The sequence below is a fragment of the Phoca vitulina genome, unplaced genomic scaffold (assembly GCF_004348235.1).
Source record: "Phoca vitulina isolate PV1807 unplaced genomic scaffold, GSC_HSeal_1.0 scaffold22, whole genome shotgun sequence".
NCBI lineage: Eukaryota > Metazoa > Chordata > Mammalia > Carnivora > Phocidae > Phoca > Phoca vitulina.
The window spans coordinates 35,036,636-35,049,372 of NW_022589725.1; the positions used below are offsets into that span (position 1 = coordinate 35,036,636).

General features: G+C 51.4%; 2 protein-coding genes across 2 annotated transcripts; one reads left to right on the top strand and one right to left on the bottom strand.

Annotated features, from left to right (window-relative positions):
• Positions 1–158: 158 nt before the first annotated feature.
• Positions 159–3,405, top strand: LOC116641548 (cystatin-9-like). Its single transcript, XM_032419303.1, has 3 exons — positions 159–504; positions 2,255–2,368; positions 3,270–3,405. The coding sequence occupies exons 1-3, from the start codon at positions 241–243 to the stop codon at positions 3,357–3,359; spliced, it is 468 nt and encodes a 155-aa protein (XP_032275194.1). The 5' UTR covers positions 159–240; the 3' UTR covers positions 3,360–3,405.
• Positions 3,406–8,366: 4,961 nt separating this feature from the next.
• On the bottom strand, positions 8,367–11,457 carry LOC116641969 (cystatin-9-like). The gene is made up of 3 exons (XM_032419973.1): positions 11,172–11,457; positions 9,366–9,485; positions 8,367–8,471 (listed from the first exon to the last, which is right to left on the bottom strand). Exons 1-3 carry the CDS (start codon positions 11,409–11,411, stop codon positions 8,367–8,369), a joined length of 465 nt encoding a protein of 154 aa, XP_032275864.1. The 5' UTR covers positions 11,412–11,457.
• Between the last annotated feature and the right edge of the window lie 1,280 nt (positions 11,458–12,737).

Genomic DNA, 12,737 nt, shown 5'->3' on the forward strand with positions numbered 1-12,737 from the left:
CTACAGGGGACCCCTCCCTCCCATTGCTGGTTCTTTCCAACCCACCCTGCCTGGGCTTGTTCCTGTCTCTGGATAGGAGGCAATTATGCAGCTTGGAATGGGGAGGCAGGGTGACGTGTGGGAAGGGACAATGTGTGATAGCAGGGAGGATATACAGAGGAGGAGTTGTTCTGAAGCTATTATACTGGACCAATGCCCAGGGAGGCTCAGGTAGGAGCCTGAGCTGGGAAGGCAAAGGCCATGGGTGCCCAGATTCCTGCAGCCATGCTGCACTGGCAGTTCAGATGGGCTCTGCCCTGGGCCTTGCTCCTGCTACTACTAAGTTCCCAACTCCTGGTGACTCACAGCTGGAGTTCCCAAGAGAAGAGGGACAATAATGAACAAAAGGACATAGAACGTCATTTCCCTGCCACTGTGGAGTATGCCTTACACATATTCAACCTACAGAGCAAGGACTCAATGGCCTACAGGCTGGTGCGCATCCTGAATTCCTGGAAGGAACAGGTAGGTGACCACATCTTCCTGCCTGATGACCTGCACTTGCTATAAAGTCAATGTTGTGGGAGGAGGGGTCTTATTGAGGGATCTTGTTCACCATCTGAAGTCCATAAAACAGGGAAAATACAACCTGTCCAGTTAGATTCAGTTTTATAAAATAAAAAATTTGGAAATTTAAATACCTCAGACAACATCTACTCTCATATAAGGTGTGTTTTCAATCTTCATCATTTTATAACATTAATGATGAATGACCTCAAAATATAACCTATGAAGTGATAAAGATCCTGACCAAGGAAAAGATCCACAGATGAGATCTGTTGAGGAAATATTCTAAGGAACAAATACAAGGAGATGATTAGAAAACAGAGAGCAGACACTGAGAGAGAGGGAGGGAGCAGGGCTTGAGGGTCAGGGCAGTAAGGATTCTCCCTCATCCAGAGTAGCCTCTGTGACCTCTGGGCCTCTTCTCTGGGCTCCTCCCTGTGGTCTCCACCTATGGGGATGGATGCTATTCTATACTCTTCCCAGACCATGGTTCTCAATATCCTAGAGCATTGTCCTTATAATGGAGTGTCTACAGAATGCAGCCAAGAATGCTGTTTTCACGTGGGCTGCATCAGGAGCATATATGGCCATGTGTGTTTGGGCGGTGAGAGGGTGTAGGTATGACTGTGTCAATGAGTATGTGTGTGTATGTGAAAGTGTGAGTTGAGTGAGTGTGTGTCTCTTTGTGTGTGTCTGTATGTACATGTGGATGTGAGTGAGTGTGTGTTAGTGGGTGAGTGAGTTTGTGTTAGTATGTGTGCAAGTGTGAGTGTATAGGAGTGAGTGTGTGAAAGTGTGTATATGTGTGTCTGAGTGTATGTCTGTGAGTGTGTGTGCATGTGTGCACATGTTAGGGCCTGGGCCATTCCTTTCTCTCCCTCTGGACCTCTGCCCCAAGACCCTGAGGGAAGGGCAGTGGGAGCTCCACCCTGCAGAGAGCTCCAGACTCTGTGACCACTGCTGGGTCACATCCCGGCTGGTTCTGCTGCCTAAGCTCTCTCTGAGTTCTGCTCTGGGCTCCTAGATCTGCACTCACACTGAGTTAGGGTGTGGGGAGTAATGGAGGGTGGAGTGGGGGATATAGGATGGAATGAAGTAGACAGAGTGGAGAAGAGTATAGAAAATTCCAGCTGCACTTTGTAATAGGACAAGAGGTATCCAGAAGCCATAGTTGGTGTGTGTATGTCTGTGTGTGTGTGTGTGTGTGTGTGTGTGTGCGCGCTCATGTGCTCAGTGTTCCAGCAACATGCAGGACATTTTCCTGTTCTCAGGCAGGTGAAAGGTGTGCCAGTGGAGTCATAAATGAGTCTCCTACTCTGGGGCTGACATTACTCAGCAAAACTCTTGCAGAGCCAACACCTTCCCAGGCACTTGGCACCTGTCTCCTGAGAGTGTGTTGTAGCTTCAGAAACGTGATGGAAGTCAGGTTGGGTCTCCCTGGCGTATCTGGGGACATAATGCTGCAAGGTGTGATATATGAATGGTGTGTGACTCAGCCGACATCTATCCCTGGCCTCAACAACCTCAGGCTTCTTTGCTCTGAATTCCCCAAGTTGGCTTTACCCCCAGCAAGCTGACCAAGGCCCAGAGGCAGCTCCCTGTGTGGAGGAGTGTTTGGGGCTCTCCCCACCTTGCATGGATCTACACTAGTAGTTGCTCAAGCAAACCAAGAGGTGGGTTGAGACTGTAACGTCTCCATGTACCACAGATAGAAGACATCCTGACATTCTCCATGGAGATAAAGCTTCGCAGAACTGAATGTGAGAAATTTGATGAAGACATTGACAACTGTCCCTTTCAAGAAAGTCCAGAGCTGAACAATGTAAGACACACAGCAGATCCCTTGGGTCACACAGCTGAGGATGCAGCTTGGGACAGATGTGGAGGTGAAGCAAATGACAGTGTCATTCTTAGGGACACAGACGAGTGAGGGAGCTGCAGACACTGCCATGTCCACTGCTGGTGCTGCAGTAGGAACCCAAGTGGGCCAGCCAGCCCCAAGTTCCCCTTGCAGTCTCCTGGCCAATCTGGGAACCAAGTCTGCCCACTCACTCCATTCCAGCTCCCTGTGCCCTGGGCCACACTGGTATCAGATTGGTCCTGGCAATGAGCGTCCAGGTCTCCTGGGGCTGAGACAGGATTCTCTTCTCTGAGCTTTATCCACTTCCCTTCCTGACCTCCAGGAATAGGGGCATGTTAAGGTGGCCTACAGCACCTTTGCCTCACTGACTATTTTGGAGTTCCCCTTGGTTCTGTCAACAGTCTGAAGGGGTGGGGTTTAAGGAAGGGCTTACTGCCCTTTCTCCTATGTCCTGACCTGGGTCCCAGTGAACTACCATCTCCTGGTACAAGGGAAAATGTCAATGTGAACCCCAGCTCTAGGGCAAGCCCACCTTGACCAGAGGCTCCTCTGAGTTAGCACTCACTGGTAAAGAGCACCCCAATGCTGCATTGGGGCATGGGTCACACTGAGTCAGCCTGAGTGTTCCCCTGGAGACCACAAGCCAAGGTAGGGAGTATGACACAGGTGCCCCTGAGGTCAGGACAAGGTCCTAGGTCCAGAATATGAAGACCTTGGATGGGGGTACATCAGAAGACCACAGCCTGCATCCCTAGCTGCTCACCTTGGGGTGGGTGGTTGGGATGTGTGCTGTATTTAAAGCTGGAGCCACTGATTTCCAGTATTCTCTACCCACCCTCCATTCTTGTGCTTGTTCCCTCAGACCATCACCTGCTTCTTCACCATCAGCACTGAGCCCTGGAGGACAAAGTTTGAACTCCTGAACAAGACCTGCTTGGAGGGCTTCCTTTGATTGAGGCCATCCCCACCTGGCCTCTAGCTGTTCTTCTTCTGGACACCAGCATTTTTATGTAGGTGACAACACCAGGTTGTTCTCTTGCAAGTGTCCGGGTCTCACTTCCAGGCATTATGGAAATTCCTCACTGTCCAATTTTTTCGTGTAGAATATATCATTAAATATCTGCATTTCAAGAAGCTTTGTGTGGCATGGTTCCAGAGGGGCTGTGCAGGTGAAGGACTGATCCCAGCAGAGCAGTAGGGTGGGCACATGGGGGTGGGTTCTCTTCCCTCTTGGACCTCTGGAGCCAGTCCAGGTGTCACAGTCTGGAAGCACAAGGTACTTCTGAGCTGCTGTCTTGTGGCTCATGAGGGATCACTTTTGTCCCCAAAGGTGCAATGCCCATGACTTGGCAGAGAACCCAAATTGCAAGGTGAACCCAGACAGGACCTCAGGCCCTCAGGACACATGAGGCCCTCCTCTGTGGGTCTTTGGGGGCTTGCTCACACCCATTCCCTGGTCCACACAGCTGTGAGGATGTGGGAGCATCTGTAGCCTCCACCCACAGAGTGGTCCAGCCACCAGTAGCAGCAGCAAGTCCTGGAGCCTCAGAAATGATCCATTAGTGTCTCCCCACCTTTGCACAAGGAAGCTGCATTTTCTTGAATTCCCAGGAGACCCATGGACACTTACCATTTGAAAGGCACTGCTCTCCCAGATGCTATGAGACTCAGCCTGAATCCCCTAAAAGAGGATTGGCAAACGTTTTCTGTACGTAGAGTGTAACTGTTTTGGCCTTTGTGGGCCATATGGCATTGTTCTCAGATCCCCGACTTTGCTTTGAAAGTTCTATAAACAATGTAAACACAAATATGAGTGTTGTGTTCCAGTAAGACTATTTACACAAATAAGCAGGGTCTGCATTTGGTCTTGGAGCTGTGGCTCCCCTCCCCCAACTAGCTGTCCTTCCAGTGCTCACTGGACCACCCAGTACCTGACACTCTCCACTTCACTGAAAGGTCCTATTCTCCCCTAAGTTCTACTCAGGGCTTTCTCTGTACAACTGGTACCCCATCTGCAGAGTAGGCACACCTCAGTGGGGAGAGGTAGGCCCAAGGACAACACTCCATCCCCACATAGAGCTGCAGCAGGAAAAGGCTTAGAGTTCCAGCACCACAGATGCAGGTCAGAGACAAGATCCACAGGGTTCTCACATAGTCCAGCAGGACTGTGACCCATAACAACAGCCATGTTGACTGTCTCCCTTTTCTGCTTCCCTTCCCCTCAGTGTGCCCCTTGTGATCATCTCCCAAATGAACTACCTGTACCTTCCAGTCCACATCTCAGGGTCTCCCTGGGGACTCACAGTACACATGTGGTATTAGATATCTTCAGGGTTCATCCTCTGTAGAGACCTGGATGGGCTTCCCAGGAATGTATGATCTCCCAGGCAGAGCCATGGGGAAAGCCTGACAGTGGGCTTCCTTGCTGCCAGCTGAACATCACTCAGAATGGACACAACTGTGTTCTCCCATAGCCTTCCCATCTGGTAGCAGACTTTAGTACATTTTTCTTGAAGACTCTCCCACCAACCAACCTCCTGTCTACCCCCCACACTGGACTGTCCTGAGTCAATCCTCAATCTGCAGAAGGAAGCGTAAAGGGAGCTCTTTACCCACTGTGATCCCAATGTATTTTCCATAGCCACTGCACTAATTCTACTCAAGTCCCATCAGGTAGCTCCAGGAGACAGTCTCTTGTGTGTTCAGAGCCCACAAAGCAGGCATCAAGTCATGGCTCCTGGCAGAGACTTGCTAAATCCTGCCTCAGACCACACCTGTGGGGCTTTGTTAAGGGTTCTCCTGCCTTCCCCCCCCCCCCAGAGACTCTGGCCTCAGGGCCTGACAGTGAGTCCATGCTCCAGGTGCTCCAACTTTGTAACAGATGTAGGATTGAGGATCATGTACTGTGGGGAAACCTTTCCTCTCTTACCCTGTCCACCTCTACCTGGCTCTGGAGATCCCGCCCACTTCTCCTCCTTTCAGAGTAGGTTTGTTGAATAAGCCTAAGCTGCCTTCCTGGGGTCAGGAGAGGGAAGAAATCCGAATATCCAGGGAAGGGGACCCAGGCCAGGGCTGTGGAGTGAGCTTGAGAAAGCACTGGGAATGGGCTGCCTGGAGCCATCCTGCCTCAGTGAGCAGGGCTGGCAGGTAGAGCCAGATGTCTGCAGCCTTCAAGGCTCTGGTCGAAGGATGAGTGTGGCCATGGCAGAAGCCCTGTTCAGGATCACAATACTCCTCGTGCTTGAGCACACCCTCTCTCCCTAGGCATCAGACCACGGGGAGAGAACACAGGTGGGATTTGCCCATGGAAGGTGAGGACAGGGTCAAGTTTAGAGGGGCTCAGGCTCCCACTCTCTGGCTGACCCTCTCTGCCCTAGGCAGTGAGTGACAAAGGCCATTTCCTGGTGTGAAGCCACTGAGAACCCTGGGGACCATATAGCACTGGCCAACTGTGATTCATTCCCCTTGGTTTCCAGGGAGCCCCAGGGAGCTGGCTGGGGGCCCTGGACTGGAATTGAGAGAGCCTGCCCAACTCTGCCACATGTCAGTCCTGCAGCCTTGGCCCTGCCCTTAGCCATCTACACTCCAATTGCCCACATGCTCCCTGGGATAGCATCCTCCATGCTTTCTCCAAAGGGTGCCATTTGGGATAATATTCAGGGTTATGGAGTAGAAGTATTGTGTTTTCTGGCACATTCTCCCTAGTTTGGAGTCACTCTGACTACTTGCTTCTTTCCTTGTCTCTGCTCAGGTCCATGTGGACCTTGTGCATTGGTCCATAGCATCCGACCCTCGGTCACAGGCTTGAGGACAAGAGTTAAGGCGGGCCTTAGTGCTGCCACTGAGGTGACACTAAAGTGCAGATTCCAGGAGTTGTTCTCACCACTGTGATTATCAGTGACCCTGGGGAGGACACACTGATGGAGATGGTGGGCATACAGGCCTTGCCCATGGGTGAACTGCAACCCCAGCTGCAGGCCCAGCTCCTGGTACTGAAGGATTCGGTCCATCCCCCATCCAGCCTGCCCACTGGGGGCACCCTGATGCTCACTCCTCACCACTTGCAACACCTGGTGCCCACTGGTGCCACATTGGGTGTGGTCCCCAGTGCTCATCTTGAATCCATTATCCTCACAGAGCCACACAAGCATGGAGGGTCCAAGTCACATTTCTCTCCCATGTGAGACAAGGAGATAAACTCATCACCCACCCCAAGTGTAGACATCTCTAGCTCCCTGCAAAGTCCTGTATTGTGGGCCAGCTCCTTCCCACACATCACTAGTCAGAGGGCAACTGCAAGAATGTTCTCATAGCAGTGGTGATACGGTACATGGTTGGATCGAGACCAGTAGCCTCGAGAGCAGTACAGTTTGCAGTGAGGTGATGCTAAGAGGAGTGCTCCATCAAGAAGCTCCAGTACTCATGAACCTGAATCCCAGTAACACCACAGAGTTGGACCATTCACCACAGCAGCTGATCCTGTTACAGGCAAACAGGCATCTGCACATGAAGTTAGAAGGTTCTATCACCTGTCTCAGAGCTGATACCAAGAAGGCTAAACATTATAAAGGAAGCAACAGAGTTGAAAGGTGAGTGAACCAGTCTACTTCCACAGTGTCTGTAAACCCCTCTACCCAATATAGAATGTGGATTTTTAAAATAATAATCTGATAATCATTAAAATAAAATGTTAATTATAAATGTATTTTCAGCCCAAGATTAAATTATAGGTGATGACACTGTGGGACACTGGGTGCATCAGCTTCACGGGCACTGGAGGGGCCTTTACTTTGGCAGGGGTGGGGGTGGTGGCAGCCACAGCCTGAGGATCAAACACATACCCTGCCTGTGTGTGTAAATACAGTCTCACTGGAAGACAACACTGTAATATGTATTCATATTTTCTATGGAGCTTTCAAAGCAACACTGAGGAGATGAGACCAAGACTGATGGCCCACAAAGGCCAACACAGTTGAACTCTTTTTGCAGAAATTGTCTGCTAAATCTGCACCCGGGAGATGCAGGCAGAGTCTCATAGCATTTGGTAGAGCAGTGCCACTCAAAATTCAATTGTCTGTGGGTCTCCTGGGATTTCATGAAAATGCAGCCTCCTTGTCCAAAGGTGGGGAGACACTAATGGAACATTTCTGAGGCTCCAGGACTTGCTGCTCCTGCTGGCAGCTGGACCACTCTGTGGGTGGAGGCTACAGATGCTCCCACATCCTCACAGCTGTGTGGACCAGGGAATGGGTGTGAGCAAGCCCCTCAAGACGGGGGCCTCATGTGTCCTCAGGGTCTGAGTGCCTGTCTGCATCCATCCTGCACTTTGGGTTTTCTGCCGGGTCATGGTCATTGAACCTCTAGGGAGCAGGTCATTCCTCATGAGCCCCAAGGCAGCAGCTCAGAGACTCCTGTACTTCCAGGTTGGGCCACTGGGAGATGACTCTGGAGGTCTGAGAGGGAGGAGAACCATCACCCTAGGCCCGCTCGACTGCCCTGTTAGGATGAGCCCTTCACGTGCCCAGCCCCTCTGTCTGGAACCATGCTGCACAAGCTTCTTGAAATGCTAATGTTTAATGATTTTTTTACATGAAGAAAATGAGCAGGAGGAATTTTCACAATGTCCAGATATGAGACACGAAATATTTGCAAATAAAGAGAACACAACTTGGAGCTGCTCAGCCACTGAAGGGAGACCCACAGGACATCACTGGTGTCCAGGAGAAGAACAACCAGAGCCAGATGTGCTGACATTTCATCAGTGGGCACCATCCAAGCAGGTTTTTTTTTTTTTTTTAATATTTTTCTAGTATTTTTTTGACACAGGGAGAGAGCACAAGCCGGGGGGAGCAGCAGGCAGAGAGAGAGAGGGAGAAGCAGACTCCCCACTGAGCAGGGATACCGATGCAGGACTCGATCCCAGGACCCTGGGATCATGACCTGAGCCAAAGGCAGATGCTTAACCAACTGAGCCATGCAGGTGTCCCTCCAAGCAGGTCTTGTTCCAGAGTTCGAACATTGTGTTCCAGGGCTCAGTGCTGATGATGAAGAAGCAGGTGATGATCTGAGGGTAAGCACAGGGATGGAGGGTGGGTGGAGAATGGTTAGAAACAGTGGCTCCTGCTTTAAACACAGCACACATCCCAACCACCCATACTGGGGTGAGCAGCTGGGGATGCAGGCTGTGGTCCTCAGCCAGAGCCCCACCTGAGCCCTGGTTGTTCTGAACTCAGGACCTTGTCCTGACCTCAGGGGCTCCTCTACCATTTTCTCATCCTTAGCCCTGTGGTCTCCAGGAAAACACTCAAGCTGAACCAGTGTGACCTATGGTCCTAGCATAGCATTGGGGTGCTCTCTCCCAGGGGGTGCTATTTCAGAGGAGCCCTTCACCCTAGTTGGGTTAGTCCCAGAGCTGGGGTTCACCTTGACCATTCTCACTGGTGCAGCAGCTGATAGTCCATGGAATCTGGTCAGGGCATGGGAAGGAGGGCGGTGGTCCCCTCCTCAATCCCCACCCCACAGGCTCTTTTCTCAAGGGGACCTGAGAAAGCCAATCTGGCAAAGGCCATGTTGCCCATCTCAATATTTTCCTCCTGAATTCTGTGCAGAAGGCACGTCAATGAAGACAAGAGAAGGGACATCCTATGGCTTTCCCAGGAGACATGGACCCGTGTGGCCAAGAGCAATCTGTCATCACTGGGGCCCAAGGGCCAGGCAACTGGAATGGGGTGAGTGGGCAGAGGTGGTTCCCAGATTGGCCAGGGGGCTACAAGTGGACCCTGAGGATGGCCTGTCCAGCTGGGCTCCTATTGCAGCACCAGTGGTGGGGAGAGCAGTACCTGCAGCTCCCTCACTCGTCTGTGTCCCTAGGAATGGCACTGTCATCTGCTTCACCTCCACATCTGTCCTAAGCTGGATCCTCAGCTGTGTGACCCCAGGGATCTGCTGCATGTCTTACATTGTTCTGCCCTGAACTTGCTTGAAAGGGACAGTTGTCAATGTCTTCGTCAAATTTCCCACATCTTGTTCTTCTAAGCTGCAATTCCATGGAGAATGCCATTGTGTTCTTCTCCATGAACTGTAATAGACATCGACATTAATGTGAGAATCTGCCTCCTGGTTCCCTTGCACAACTGCCAGTGTAGACCCATGCAGTGTGGGGAGAGCCCCAAACACTCCTCTACGTAGGGAGCTGCCTCTGGGCCTGGATCAGCTTGCTGGGGTTAAAGCTAAGCTTGGAGAATTCAAGCAAAGAGGCCTGTGTTTGCTGTGAGACCTGGGGTAGACGCAGGCCTGGTCACACACCATTTATACATCGCACCCTGCAGCCCCATGTTCCCAAATGCTCCAGGGAGACCCAGCCTGACTTCTAGCATGCTTCTGAAGCTACAACAGCACTCCGGGGGTCAGGTGCCTGGGAGGGTGTTGGCTTTGCAAGATTCTGCTGAGTAATGTCAGCTCCAGGGTAGGAGACTCATCTACCGCTCCATCGTCACAACTTTCACTTGCTTGACAACAGGAAGTTAGCTTGCAGTGCTGTGAACACTCATGTGAGCCTGAGAGTGCCCACTTTTGCACACAACCCTCATTCCCCCCAACTATGGCTTCCAGATACCTCTTGCCCTATTACAAAGTGAAGGTGGAATTTTCTGTATTCCTTCTGTATACTCTTCTCTGCTCAATTCTTTCCATTCCTTTCCCACCCCACTCCACACTTAATTACTCCCAATACCCTAACTCAATGTGAGTGCAGATCTAGGGATCCCAGAGGTCTAATCTGCGAGAGCTCGGGCAGCAGAACCAGACGGGACCTGGCACAGCAGGAGGCTGGAGCTCCGGGCAGGGTGGAGCTCCCACTGTCCTTCCCTCAGGTTCTTGGGGCAGAGGTCCAGAGGGAGAGAGGAATGTCCTGGGCCCTAACATGTGTACACACACACATGCTTGCACACATACTACACACACTCAGTGACACACTCATGCTACTCACACCCACACCTACACACACAGTCACACAAAGGGACACACACACTCACTCAAAAACTCATACTTACCCATATTCACGCTCTCACACACTCACTAAAACACTCACACCCACACCTACACCTGACACACATACACACATGACCGTACATGTTCCTGCTGCAGCCCACATGAAAACAACCTTCCTAGCTACATTCTGTAGACACTCCATTACAAGGACACTGCCCTAGGGTTGAGAACCATGGTCGGGGAAGAGTATAGAATAGCATCCATCCCCGTAGGTGGAGACCACAGGTAGGAGCCCAGAGAAGAGGCCTGGAGGTCACAGAGGCTACTCTGGATGAGGGAGAATCCTTACTGCCCTGATTCTCAGGCCCTTCTACCTCCCTTTCTCTTGGTATCTGTTCTGTTTCTGTTTGCATTTGTTTTGCTAGATTATTTCCTCAAACCCTCTCCTCGGAAATTTTCTCAATCTATCTCCTCCTCCTCCTTTCTGTCTTGTTCTTTTCCTTATTCAGGATCTTTAGCGCCTCATAGTCTGTATTTTGATCATCAATAAGTAACTTCATCAAAGGATGAAAATTAGAACATCCTACCTGCAGTAGACATTGACCTGGGTATTTAAAATTTCAAATTCTTTCATAAAACTGAAACTAACTGTATAGTTTGTATTTTTGCTCTATTTTATGGACTTCAGAACAAGATCCCTAGATAGGACCGCCCCCCCCTCCTGATCCTGACTTCATAGCAAGTGCAGATTATTAGGCCAGGGTGTGGTACCTACCAGCTCCCTCCTGGAATTCAGGATGCGCACCAGCCTGTAGGCCTTCGTGTCATTGCTCTGCAAGTTGAATATGTGTAAGGCATACTCCACAGTGGCAAGGAAGTAGCTCTGCATGGCTTTTTGGTTATCACTCTCTGCTTCCTCTTCAGATCTTGATCCTTGAGTCACCAGGAACTGGGAACCTAAGAGAAGCAGCAGCAAGGCCCAGGGCAGAGCCTGCCCAACCTGCCAATGTGGCATGACTATGGATATCTGGGGACCCAGGGGCTTTGCCCTTCTAGTTCAAGCTCCCTCCAAACCTCCCTGGGCATTGGTCCAGTATAATAGCTTCAGAACAACTCCTCCTCTGTATATCCTCCCTGCTATCACACATTGTCCCTTCCCACACGTCACCCTGCCTCCCCATTCCAAGCTGCATAATTGCCTCCTATCCAGAGACAGGAACAAGCCCAGGCGGGGTGGGTTGGAAAGAACCAGCAATGGGAGGGAGGGGTCCCCTGTAGCTGAGTCCCTGCCACAACATCCCTCTCAGCTCTTCGCTGGGCAGAGATATTATTTGGATGCCCCAGAATCAGAGGCTGAAACAAGGACACAAGAGCAAGAGGTGGAAGTGGAAGGTGACCCCAGGACTTAGCAGTAGGGGGAGGGCCACTGAGATAAGGACAGAGCCAAAAAGGACGAGTGATCAAGAGCCAAATTTGGGGGAGACAGAGGCAACCTGCACAGAGAAAATGGGTATCTTTGGAAGAAAGAAGCACTGAGGTCTTGATGAGTACAAGTGTCTGTGTCCCCCTCAGCTCCCCAGCCCCCCTTGAGTAGTAGAGCAGAGAAGGCTCACTGGCTCCTGGGATGATGCCAGGCCAGGGGAATTCAGGGTCCTGGAACCAGAAGCTTCCAGCCGAGCTCACTGCATCTCCCTTTGCACTTCTTGGCCCCTGGATGTGCTGCCATGTGCTCAGCCTGGGGCCTGGCTGGATGATGCAAGCACATGCTCTCCAAAGGTGTTGCAGCAGGGGTGAGCCTTGACACACACTGGGCCTATAGATCCCTTTGTAGGAGTTTGCTCTAGAAGAGGGAGTGTGGAGTGAGGGAGAAACAGACACAGAACAAAGCCAGTGAGCTCCCAGGGATGGCTGAGCTGTGACCATTAGGTGAGCATCAGTGCCCTCTCGTGGTGAAGGTCCTCAAGGCTCAGTGGACACAATTCCTGTGTGCAGAGTCTGGGTTCTAGAGAGGGACCCTCACAGCCTCCATCTGGAGCAGCAGATGGGGCTCTGGAAGGACTAAAGAGCACATCTTTCCAAACGAGGCTTCAGCTCTGTGCTTGTGAAAGGCTTCAGCATTTCTCTGCCACTACTTGTGAACTCAGGGGGACCAGGATGCCCTGAAAGGCCTGTGGACACCCAGAGTCTTGGGCCTTTCCCCAGCCAGAATTCTGACCCAGTCAGTCAGGCAGCCCTGGAAAGTTTGCATCTTCACCTCCTCCCAGGGACTTCACCTGCTCCCAGGGGATGCTGATGGTCCTAGTCTCTGGACCACATGTTGAGGAGCACAGTTCAGAGTGAG

What these genes read in the sequence shown, in the direction of transcription:
- LOC116641548 (XM_032419303.1), top strand. Translation starts at nt 241, where the DNA reads ATGGGTGCCCAGATTCCTGCAGCCATGCTGCACTGGCAGTTCAGATGG. An exon ending in TGAATTCCTGGAAGGAACAG is followed by an intron (nt 505 to 2,254) that starts GTAGGTGACCAC and finishes CATGTACCACAG; the next exon opens with ATAGAAGACATCCTGACATT. An exon ending in AAAGTCCAGAGCTGAACAAT is followed by an intron (nt 2,369 to 3,269) that starts GTAAGACACACA and finishes TTGTTCCCTCAG; the next exon opens with ACCATCACCTGCTTCTTCAC.
- LOC116641969 (XM_032419973.1), bottom strand. Translation starts at nt 11,411, where the DNA reads ATGCCACATTGGCAGGTTGGGCAGGCTCTGCCCTGGGCCTTGCTGCTG. An exon ending in TGAATTCCAGGAGGGAGCTG is followed by an intron (nt 9,486 to 11,171) that starts GTAGGTACCACA and finishes TGTCTATTACAG; the next exon opens with TTCATGGAGAAGAACACAAT. An exon ending in CAAGTTCAGGGCAGAACAAT is followed by an intron (nt 8,472 to 9,365) that starts GTAAGACATGCA and finishes GCTTACCCTCAG; the next exon opens with ATCATCACCTGCTTCTTCAT.